A 12,618-nucleotide genomic window follows, 5' to 3' on the forward strand; every position below is an offset into this window, starting at 1 on the left:
GCATTTTAAGATCAGATTTTTTTTCCATTTCGTATAGACTGTTGTTACTTAGGAGCTATTTGCCCTGTTATATATATATTGTTGTTTGCTTTGATTATTTGCTATATCTGAAAAAAATTAGATAGCATAGAAAAGATAGATACAAAAGCATGCACATGTGTATATACGTTCATAACATTTCTTACTCAAGGAGTTTGAGACTTGGTAATGTGTTTAAATTAGGAAACAAATGTTTGGATCATCCGAGCATAACCCCTGGATTCAGTGTTCATTTGGAATTCTTATTGGATAATAGCGTGCAAGCTGCATCACAGCTCAGCATCCTGCATTTTTATTGGATTACACCAGTTGCCCACCTTTTTCTTTCTCCACTGCTGCTAGAAAGTAGCTGGTTGTGTTTATTCACTGTGATGTGCTTATTCATTTGACATGGGTGTAGTGAAGAGTATGCCTCACACTTGTGCCAACGCAAGGGCTCCATGTAGGGTACTGCCATTTTTTTAAACAATCTTTGAAGTAAATATAAAATGTTATAAAACCATTATTTATCATGTATTACACATACATAAATAGTCCTTTATTCTCCATCAGGCATGCATGTCACCTTGTCAGAGGAAGCTGTGGTTTTATTGAATGGTTGGTCAGTGAAAAGAAATTCCTAGGAGTTAGATGCGAAGTGTGTCTTACACTATTTTCCTGATGCATTATCAATACAATAATCATAGAATAGAATCATAGAATCGTTTAGGTTGGAAAAGACCTTTAAGATCATCCAGTCCAACCAGTAACCTACACTACCAAGTCCACACTAAACCAATCAAGGGTAGACTAGACTAAACCATGTCCCAAAGTGCCACATCTACCCGTTTTTTGAACACTTCCAGGGATCAGTACTCTTAGTCCAAATCATTAATCTTATTCCATGTTTGGCTTTTCTGTGTATGCACCATCTTTTCAGGGCCAAAACCCCCACTGCAAGTCAAGGGAAATTTTGCCATTGACTTAAGTGGCAAGGGACTTGCCTTGCGACTAGAAAAATCTCACCATCTTTCCCTAAGTGTGTGACTGGTCGGTTCCTATGCATTGCATAGGTACCCATGCAGTAGCAGACACTGATGATTCATTTTTATTTTCTTCTGTACAATACTACCTGTATGAGTAATTTCAACAAAATCCTGAAGTATTCTACGCTTCATGTATTTACTTGTATAAATAAATAAATATATAGATCTGGACAGCACCACCATAATATGATTGTCTGCTCTCAGGGAACTCTCTGAGGCAAGAGAGGACTCATACCCTTGAGGTTTAACAATGCGAAGATTATTTTGTATCATATAACCCTCATCAGTCTGCAAACTTAGTGCCTGTTTCATTCAGCAGATTGGGGGGAATTAAAAAAAATGTATCTTCATTTTTCCAGACCCACTTCTCCTGGCTCCCAAGGTCCCTTTGGAACCACGCTGAAAAACCACAACTTCACAGGGTTGTAGCAGTCAGGGTCTATTTTCTACCATATCTCTTATTTTGTGGGTTTATGTTGCTTCCAGTGTTCCTCTGGTTTTAACTAGAAATACCTTCCCAGGATTGACAATTACATATGAGTACAACAAGTTGGGTGGTTTTTTTTTTTTAAATTTACTTTAACACAAAACATAGTTTGTTTAGGTTGATACATAGAAATTTAGCCCTATAGTGTGATGCATAATAGTTGTAGTGGTGCAGCAGTGTTGCTGTGTTCTTGCTTTTATTTTCTCACACATATATTTAATCAACGCAAGTACTTTAAAAAGGTATATTTTTGTTTAATGTGCTGAAGTTAAAAGGGTAGAAGTGCGTTCAAAAGCGTGTTTGAATCTGTTCAGAATGTTTTGGCTTTACAAATACAGTTTTTCCTCATTTAAATAATCTTAGTGTTCTTTAAGAGGAAAGAAAGAAAAAGAAGGTTTACAAAAATCACTGCTGAGATTATTTGAAGACATCAGGTTACCCAGTTGTAATGGAGTCTCTTCCAGGCTGAAATGTGGCAGACACTTCATACCACACGTTGTAAAACAGCTTACAAAGACTGCGAAGCGCAGTGTCTTTACAGCCTATGCTGCTTGCATTACTTTTATAATCATTGCAGTCATCAAACGCAGACATTTTATAAGCTCCTAACAGATATGTCTCAGCTAATGAGAAAAAAAAAAAAGTACAAAGGAAATTAACATATTGCAGTAAACCCCCAATTTTCAGGCATTATGGTGTTCTCTAAGGGGAAGTTTGAAATGCAGCAAGATTCGTGCTGCTCTAACCTAGAATGTAAACCTGTAATTATGGTTTTGGGCCTTTTCAAATAAGAATCAAACCACCCATTTCTTTGATAAGTCTTTTTTTGTTGCCTACAGTTTTAGCTCAGTTCAGACCACGCACACGATTCTTGCTAAGGTTAATGGGAATAGCACACGAGTGTGGGGAGAAAGAACAAGCAATTGGAGGTGCAATGATTTTATTACACTGAGTATTAGGACACTTTGCAGCCTTTTCTAAGCAGCTGTTCCTTAGGTAAATTAATACCTGGGGTCTCTTTACTTCTCCCCAACTTTAACTACCATAAAAGAACTTAATGTAAAGCTGTTTGCAGCTTATCTCACCCGATTGCTATGTGAAACTTCTAACACAAATGCTTTTATAAACTGCAGCCATAACACACTAATCTTCTGAACTTCCTGACCCACAAAACTATGATTATTACTACATGTAAAATTCATCTGGAAATATCCCTCTGTATTTAGTGTTATGGGTATTATGTTGCAAAATCCCTCCTCCTTTGCAGTGTTAGGGCTGCCAGGAAAGTGAAGGACAATGGGGCTGTAGATGGGTGTACAGAGAGTAACGCTGTACCTTAATCTTGTGACTTTGGTTTTATTAGGAGCTGGTGATTCAACAGATGGGATGTTCAGATTCTTTTTTTTTTTCCCCTAGGTTACAATTTCAGATTTGATTATTCTTGGAATTAGAATATTTCTGGCTGTTCTTATTTACCATTAGCTACAAGTCAGCCACTAGTTTCCTGTACAACTCTGTGAGCAGATAACTAAGAAACATCATGGTTGTGGGAGCTATTTTGATGAAGAGAGGACGGATGTTAGAGATTAGCAGAAGCTTTGCTATTCCAGTTGTGATTCTTCTAAGTATCTGTAATATCTGAGAGTTATCTCTAGTAACTATCCTGTGAGTAAAGTAATGAATGAGGAGCAGTTTATGGGATTTGTTAATAAAGGATACCAATTAAACTCAGCAGAAGCAAGAAAGGATTAATAACAGTCCATGAGTATCTTTACCCTCACTTTCATTTCAGACAATACATACTCTTTTTTTAAAAAAAGCTGTGTGATTCCTGTCTAATCTTCAACAGAGATAATGACATCTGCAGCTTTGCATTTATACACATACACATCGTGAAGGGGTGCATTGACTGCACTCTAGGGTGCAGACATACCAGAAAGCAGAATGGTCATGTTGCTGTCTTTTATTCACCAGCAGAATAACTTAATATAGATAATCGTCCAGCTGGAAAAAAAAAAAAAAATTAAATGAACAGCCTTTTTTCATTTTAAAACACAAACATTTGTGTTAAATGATGCTTTTCCCAAGCCGCTTTTATTATTAGTATTGTTCTAAATTGCAAGTTGTCACATCCACCAGCCTCTAAATTACCAGTCCTCTGCGTTGCTATAGTAACACCGCGGCCGCTAAAATATAGACTCCGGCATAGAAAGGCAAGCTCAGGCTGCGACTCATTTATTTGAAGGTTTTGGCAGCAGAATACTCCACCAAGTCTTTATTTTATAACCTTTGAATACTTGCATTTTAACTCTTTCAACCAAAAATACAGCGTTGTGCTATAAGATGCGTTTTATTTAAGATAGGGTACCCAAGCTGAACAGAGTTAAATACATGGTTATAGTTGACTTCTGACTACTCTTTCCCTCTCTTCTCTTTGATTTCGGGCCGGATGATTGATGGTTTTCTTGAGGTGATGCTAAGAGGATGGCACGGTATTGTCTTCTTCACTTCCTCCATCTGAAAGGCTGCCTGTCTAAGGCTGCCCGTCTTTTCATGACACGATCCCTCATCAGTAACCTGGACAACAGAAATCTACCCCGGTTGGATTAGAAATGTAGTTTCTTGCTTAGTGAACAAGTCTTTCTGTAATAAAGGGAATGGCCTGGTGTATTCCCATTTGGCTGGAAGTCAGTGTGTTGGTCAATGCTAGTAACTACATAAACTACAGCAAGAGTCCGTGTTCTCTGTGTGTGTGCCCATTTAAATAACAAAACATGATAAAAACTGTAGGCTCTATCTTGAATTTAATCCCTTCTCCTTGTGCATATGTATACTGTAATACGCTCTTAATTTCATGAGCTCAGGCTTTTTTTCCTAACCTGTTTTCTCCATTTTGCAGTCCAGTTCCCTGACTTTCAGCTGTTTGTCAAGTTCATCTTATCTCCTCACCCTGGCTTTACCTCTGACAGATGTCTCTTTTTCAACCTTCCCAGACCTCACCCCTAACCTCAGTTTCCCTATTCCAACCCCCTGTCCCCAGACTCTTCGCACATCTACTTGTAGCATTTCTCTTACAGACCCCATTCTGCTCGCAGTGACCTTGAACCAGTTCCTTGGTTCTTCATCCACCCATGGGCTCCCTGACCTCTCGTAATAGTCTTCTACTCCAAGCTGTAGTGCTGCCTTCCATGCCCAACTAGTCACAGCTATCCAACACCACTGTGTTTTAGAATCATGGAATGGTTTGGGTTGGAAGGGACCTTTAGAGATCATCTAGCCCGACCCCCCCTGCAATGAGCAGGGACATCTTCAACTAGAGCAGGTTGCTCAGAGCCCCGTCCAGCCTAACCTTGAATGTTTCCAAGAATGGGGCATCTACCACCTCTCTGGGCAACCAGTTCCAGTGTTTCACCACCCTCATAATAAAAAATTTCTTTTGTATCATCCATGTTCCTCTTGTATTTCTACTGTTTTTCTCTCTTTTTGGGGGCGCGTGTATCATTTCCTGCTTTGTGCCTGAAGATGCTCCCCCCGCACATTGGCACACAGGAGACTCCATGAGTGATGAGTCTACACGTGCTGTAAGTGACCAGCTTCCCAGTTCTCACTGTCTCACAGGTATTCTAACATGTACAGGTTATGTTCGTGCAGCATCTAGCATGAGGGTAGTTAGTGCCTCTGAGCACTACTACCCCCAGTAAATAGAGCTGGTCTGATTTCCCATATTAGAATAAAAAAAAAAAAATCCCACATGTATGGCAGAATGCAGAGATCTGGCAAGAATCCTGTCAGAAAGTATTTGTATTAGGCTAAAATAAGAGTTTTGAATGCTAACAACCAGAAATTTGTATCAACCAAATATGTATAAATGCCCATCTCTATTCTACTTGAAATAAAGGGGAGTAATAAGCCCCTTACTTTACAACTGTAAATAAGTGTGTATAATCCCTACTCAGAGAAATCTTACGTATCTTGTCCCAGTTTCATAAGGTCTTTACTGGGGATACCAGTGGATATATTGGTCTTTTCAGTACCATTTGTATTGAAAATGTTTTCCTACCCCCCCAAAAAAAAATCTTTGTATTTTACCAGTATTCCAAGTATTTTATGTTAAAACATTTGTGGTACGTCTCCTGCTACATTCTCATAAAACTATAGTTGTTCCAGCAGTTACGTTGCTGAATTCCTCTGCAAGAGCAGAGTAGGAAATACGCTGTTAGATATTGTAGTCTTTTAAGCTGAGATCAAATACTGTCATTTAGTACCTTGACGTACAGGGTGGCTGACATGAGCTTGTACTTCATATGATACGGTACGTGATCTGGAGGCACCCAGTCTGCCTGCTTTGCTGCCATCAGGTTACAGCTTTTCACAGATGACCTAGTCCCAGCAGAAAGTCTTGACCTCTCACTTTTTCAGCACTTCAGAGGTTAATTTTGTTGAGGGATCAGATTTCTTTCTAGGGGAAGTTTCTGATGATCACCTTCCAGCTAGGCTTTACTTTTCAGTGTCTTTCAGAGCTGCTGAATGGTGAGGGCTCTGTTGGAAAACAACCTTGCTCCAGCTTTTTTTCAAGTCTCTTCCTAGATAGTCAAGTTACAAGCTGTTTTATTTAGGGGGGTGTTGGATGGTAGCCTGATGAAGGTATCAACCTGCAAAATAAACCTAAGCCCCTTTTCTGGAATTCTTCATGGGCAACAAGGTGGAGAAGTGCATTGGCCTGGGAATATCACAAGGTAAGAGATTTTCTGCACTTTTGAAAGCATGGAAGTGTGTTGCGTTACACCTTTCTGTAAGTACATTTAGTTTTGTGAATGCTGGCAGCGATGGAAACGCATTACATGATGGACTAAATCTGAGGCGTTTTCTCCCTGCGCTATTTCATTTGAATAGCTGCGTGCTACATGAAATCAATGTAGTTTTAGTAGATTACAAATACTTGAATATCATAATAAGAAATTCCCCATGTGAGAACTGACAGCTATTACTGTGTTTGGGTTTTTTCTGGCTTTACTTCAGGATTCTGTGAGATTTATTGACTAATTATTAGCGTCTCATAGGTTGCAATCTAAGCGGCTATCTTTCCACTAGTGTTACAGGCTTTTAGCCTCAGAAAACTGTGGGGCTTTGTTACATTTTAGCCCTGTAAGTTTACTTTCTGTGCAAAGGAGGAACCTCTCTGGGAATGAGCTCACTCTGTGGGGAAACAAAGGCGTGTGTGAGGCTCGCTCAGGCCAGCCCCCAGCCCACAGTGCACTTGCTTTTTAGCACATAATGTGCAGTTCTTATTTTCACTCCTGTGCAAATTTCTGTCGGCTTCCTGATTTATCTGAGTAAGGTTAGACCGTCTTAGTCCTTTTTACAATTTCTTTCAAATAAACCTAATTTTAAAGGCTGGCATAAGCCAGGATTTATTGGTACTACTTAGGATGTTGCAGTTCCGCTAGGAAAAAACCTGCTTTCAGAATTGGTAGTAGCTGACATCTTCCACACACCTCCATATTACAAAGAGTAAAGTATTTCACTTGATTGCATATGTGTCTGTCCTGTAAATCACAGGTGTGATAATGACGCTTGCTTTTCAGTGGTTTAGCTTCCTGAGGGACAGTGCTGTGCCCTGTGATCAAATTAACGCCTTTTATTGCCAAGTTCAGCTTTATTTTAAGACATACGTCAGCAGGCTGTAGTGCGTTCAGAAAGACAATTTTGTGGTTTTCTCCTTTTTTCTGGTGGGGGAAGAGCGTGCAAGCGTAGGCATTATCTTTGTCTCCATGTGCTCAGCTGCAGCTGATAGTGCTGCGTGAGAGAGGAGCGGTTCTCATGGGTGGAATCCGTGTTTTGCCGTGCACAGGTTTTTGCCTTGATCGATTTATGTAGAAGCCTTGCAGTGTATTCTGAATAACGAAGAACTTCAACAGTGACTGTGAATTGCTTCAAGTCTTCACGCATATATATCACTTCTTCGTTTTGTGCCTGCGTGTTTCTTGCGTGGGACTATAGCCTGCAGCCCTTAAAAGATCTGCATTGATGTCACTAGTGGAGTTACAGCGTCTGGAGGGCTTAAAACAAGGCTGGGAAGCGAAGGAGCCATGTTCTACCTGCCGGCTGCTGGAGGTTTTGGCTCTGTGGGTGTGTTTAGTAGCTGCTTTTCCCTGGGTGAGACTGCCCAGCGGTCCCAGTTGGCCATTTGTGCTGGGGGAGCGGGTGGGCGACTGGCCCTGGCTGGAGGGCGAGTGGCCCTGGCCGGGGGGCAAGTGGCCGCAGGGACAGGTGGGTCCAGCCCCGGGAGTCTTTTGAAAGCCCACTCAGGAGCAGTGAATTGAAACGCCTCTTGCATAGTTTTGTTTCCATACTATTCTTCATTCCTTTCCTTCCATGTTTTCGTTACGTCAGTCCTGTAAGAATTTAGCTCATCTATTCTTCTTCTAGGTGTTTAAGCCCGTTTTTGTTGTGTTTTGGAGCCTTTGGCGAAGCAGGCTGCCAGGTCCCGGGAACTCTCACCGGCTCCGTCCAGCGCGGGGGGAGCGGGCAGGTGGGAGCTGGGTGTCAGAAACCTTGTCAGTGCTTTCAGTAAGTGCCGCCCCTTCTTTAAGTTGTAACTTAAATAGTGCCTTTGTACGAGGAGGTGATGTGATCCTAAAGGTATCTGCTTTTGGGGGAGAAGAAAGTGTAAACTGTGAAGTAAGACGGGGGAAAGAAGGAGGCACAATCCAGAGCCTGGTTATCGCAGCTCCAGCCCCTGGGCAGGACACCTTCTCCGCCTGCCTGGAGGGAGGTGTTTGGGCTAGGGCCTGGCCCAGAGGGAGGAGAAGGCATATGGCTGGGGTGACCCACACCCAGGTCCTTGCCAGGGAGCTCCAGGGGACTGCAGGGAGCTGGGGCTGCCCATTGCAGCATCCCCGGCGGCTCTGGCTTGACCTCTGTGGATTTGTTTAGCCCGTCGCTGTCGCACGCAGGCTGTACGCTTCGCAGGGATCTGTTTTCTTGGACAGCACCAGGGGCTTTGTACATAAACCAGGATTTCTGACTTTCATTAGAAGACTTTCCTCAGCACTCCTCAGTGTCTTGGAAACAAAGGCGTAACAAACAAAGCATGGGTTTTTTACATAACAACAACTAAAATTTAGCACTGATCTTATTGTGGTATGAAGGCACTGATTTTTCTTTCCAGCTTTCACTGGTGCAGACCAGTTGGGAGTCACTGGAGTCGCACAGAAATGATCAGGGATGAGTATCAGTCCCGTGGCCTTCGAAGCAGGGAGGTGAGGGTGCCGCTGGCCGCAGGGGTGCTCTGTGCACCCAGTGGAGGGCTGGTCTATAAACTGGCTGGTAAACACAGTACGTCCTCAGACCAAACAGTAAATGGGGAACACCAAAAATACGGTTTATAGGTCGTGAGTCCAGGAAAAAGGGGTTGGTAGCTGGCTGGAGCATTTTACACTAAATTTTTTAGACCTAGCTGGGAGCATGTGTTCTTCCAGCACTTGGGTCAAAGGCAGTGCCTTGCTCTGGTTTCTCACCTTCCCCTGAGGCTGTGCAATGCCAGAGGAACCATTGTTGTGAACAATGGCCAAAAAAACAAGTTCCACCAGTGAAGCATTTTGCAACTCAATACAGTTGTGCTGACTGCTGTATTTGGTGACTGGACAGTGAACAACTGAAGGGTCTCTGAGCAAAACGTGTGCAGGTGGAGAAGGTGCCATTGGAATTTCTGCTTTAGAGCAGGAGGTGATGAGTTTTGGCAGAAAGATAGCTTTCATGAAGCTTTAGGGTGTTTCAAATGGTAAACTCCCTGAGATTAGCTGGGTTTAGCAGCTCCTATGTGTGTGCGCTCAGCTGTGTTCACTTCAGGTTTGACAACGGCTTGGTCAAATTCCTGGTCAGATTTTAAGGGACAAAATAAAATCCAGTGTTATTTTTATAAGGTTATTAGCACTGATATAAAAAGATTAAATGAAAAGAGCATGCGCAGTTTTCTAGCTTCTACAAATCTTTTCTTACCTAACCTTTTCTGACACTAATTGATATTTTTCTTCTGTGAGTTATTCTCTTTTGCAAATAGCTATTTTAAATGTAAATCCTGAAACGTTATCTTGGTTGAATTCTAAACAGAGCTTGACAGAGAGCTGCATTTCAGCTTGGTGGCGGTAAACTGAATAGTCACTAAACATGAAAACCGTCTGAATAGCTCACAGCACACTTACAGCAGTTTAACTCTGCACCAAAAAATGTCATTAAAAGGATTAGATTCTGCTCCAGAAGGAACAGCTGGAAATGGTCTCTATTCATTTTGCCTGGGTCGCTTTTCACTTTTCATGGCCTGGCTTTACAAAGTGTTTCAAGGTAACAGTGCTGTCCCCGGGCTCCACCTTCGGTTGGAAACCAAGTGGTTTATTTTGAAATGCCTGTAATGAGGTGTAATAAGAAGAGAGTAACTGAAGGCATGGAGAAGGTGGGTGATTAATAGCCATGTGAAATACGTTAATTAAATTCACTTCTCTTGAAATAGATTTCCACCCGTTCTTTTGCAAACAGTTATTTGTCACCTTTCATAACAATTTGAAAAGAAAACCATGCAAGGGTCTGTACACGGCTCTTGGATTTCTGACACAGTGATGTCAGTATCGTAGGAAATCCCAGAAGAAAACAGTGGAAAGTCCAGTATTTAGTATCTCCTGTTATCGCACATTTAAGTTTATCTGGCTTTTTTATTTTTCCTTTTAATTCTTTGAAGATGCTGTGAAGTTTCAATCATTTTGCACCTTGACTTTTTTTTTTTAATTGTTCTCCTATCAACTCATAAATAGTTAAATTTTTAGGTAGGAGAGGATAATTACCATGTTTCCACTTGAAATATTGTAAAGCCCCAAGGCCCTGTCTTGGACAAATGTATTTTTCAGCAGCTCATTGTAATTTTGGTTTTGACTGAAGATCCAGCAAAGTTAAAATCCACACCCATCCGTAGAGAAGGGTGCATTTTCAGCCTTGAACAATACCTTTATTTAGTAGGATTTTAATGACTCCTTTGCTTTGGACTCGCAGAGGGGGAAGATTTCTGCAGTGAGGGGGTGCTGTCCTGAGGATTGCAGGCTGGTTTCATGTGCCGTGCCGTCCAAGTTGACAAAGAAGAGCCAATTCTGTGGATGATGATTATGCAAGATGGAAAAGTGCTGATAGACTCTGGAAAAATACAAGTCTGAGCCCAACTGCTTTGCAAACCTGTTTCAAAAAGCAGCTTTGAGTAGTTGACCTGGTGCTGTATGCGGGCGATCTATAGTAGCAACGTTGTTAGTCTCATTAGGGCGAGCAGGCTGAGATGGGGAGGGAGAGGAGGGTGCTTGGTTTCATAGAGAGCAGGAGGCAGCTTTGTGGGAGTTTTTAAGTGATGGCAGTGATGGTTTTTAAGTGGGTGGTGGTATAATTTTCATATATAACACACTTTTAAGATTTTTTTGTAATTTTCCATAATCAAAGTAAAGTTTCGGGTGATTGATCAAATAAAGAAAGGAAAGCCCAAACATTTCAGCTTTAGGTTATGGTTGAGTAGACTTTTGCTGACATCAGAAATTATTAATTGCACCAGCTAAATTGCAAAGATGTTATCTTGGCTCTGGGAGCCAAGAACACCGTAATTAGGGCTGTTAGATTCCCCATGCTGCTTCCTTGCTTTTGACTTTAACCATCAAGGCACTGGATCAAGGTAAAAGTGAACTAATCTATGTGGAGGGCTTGAGGTTGTTTCAAGAACAATGCAAAATAGAGATACCTCAATTTGTTAACAGATACTGTCCTCTCGAGAAGCTGCAGTCTTCACCTACACGCAGATACAGACATGGAGCGGTGTGTCCTATACTGTTGCATATTACACCAAATACAGTGTGATGGGCTTCTTGGGGGGAAGAGCTTTTAGCGTAATGGATTATTGACAGCAGGTTAAACAGTATATGTGCTTTAATTGCATTACTTTTTAGCATCCTATGTTGTATGCTCATAAAGTTGCTTGCATTGCCATCTAATTTACAGAGTTCGGGGAATTCTACACGCACCTCACTTGCATTAACACCATCTCTAGCACTAGTCCAAAGGACAGCATCAGTAATTGTTTATGCAGGTTTTAAAAATTATTTTGAATTTCTTAACATTGTTGTGTTTTCATGTTCTCTTACATCCTACTGTTCTTTTAGCTAGAGACTGACCCCTCCCACGCCCCTACTGAAGTGATTTTTTTAAATAAAGCTAAACCTGAGATGTCTGGGTTTAGCTGACACGGCACCCTACCTTGTCAGAACAGCTTTGTGCATCAGCGTCGTCGCTGGGTGTCCATCAGCATGCCTACAATAGCTGTGTTGCTTAGCTTCTGGCAGCCAAAATGCAAGACATCTATCCTTGGACCTCAGAATAGCTAATCTGTTTCCATTTTGTGACAGATTAGTAAACTTGAAAATACAGAGTTTGAGTTGTTCATAGTTTCCATCAGAACATAAAAGACTTAAAGCCCAGGATGTACTTAAGGGGAAGCCACAACCATCAATGTATTCAGGTGCATGTTTCTACCTTTGTCCTCAGGCACACGTCCCAGTTCAGAAGGGCACTCAAATATTTCCATAATGCCTTAGATTGCCCAACTGAAGTCAACAGGACTGGTTGATGCCAGTAAAAGTACTTATGATTAACACTAGACGCATTCTTTAGATGCTGATGAACTGGGGCCTGTGATAGTTTAAGAAGGGTGAATGGGTGGGAGTGTAACGTTTCTGTATGGTCAAGATGGAACTATGAGTCGCACAAGTACATTATTGTATTTTTTGGGGTGGGAGGGCATTACAATATCTCCGTAAGAAGGAAATTAAACTGTTAAGCATGCAAAACTTGGCATTGCTGATATTATTATTAAGATTTTATTATAGGTTCAGAAATAGAAAAGGTGATGTTAGTTGCTACACAAAACTTTGGAAAATGAGGAGCATATTCTTTTATGCAGTTATTTTAATAACTGTTTTGTAACCTTATTTATAGACTTACGAAATCTAGGAATAGTAATTTTCATGTTACAGGTTTTGAAATAGA

At 41.3% G+C, this 12,618-nt stretch overlaps 1 protein-coding gene across 4 annotated transcripts in view; it reads left to right on the plus strand.

Annotated features, from left to right (window-relative positions):
* The window catches only part of NAV2 (neuron navigator 2), a 233,966-nt gene that overhangs the window by 164,860 nt on the left and 56,488 nt on the right, over positions 1 to 12,618 (plus strand). Inside the window, exon 1 of one of the 4 annotated variants that reach the window (XM_075713178.1) lies at positions 6,190 to 6,287. The exons of the other annotated variants lie outside the window; for them this stretch is intronic. Within the exon in view, the coding sequence (XP_075569293.1) occupies positions 6,190 to 6,287 (98 nt within the window). Of the gene's footprint in view, positions 1 to 6,189; positions 6,288 to 12,618 lie in introns of those variants that run through there. 4 annotated transcript variants of the gene reach the window in all.

This window comes from Pelecanus crispus, chromosome 6, assembly GCF_030463565.1.
Source record: "Pelecanus crispus isolate bPelCri1 chromosome 6, bPelCri1.pri, whole genome shotgun sequence".
Taxonomy (NCBI): domain Eukaryota; kingdom Metazoa; phylum Chordata; class Aves; order Pelecaniformes; family Pelecanidae; genus Pelecanus; species Pelecanus crispus.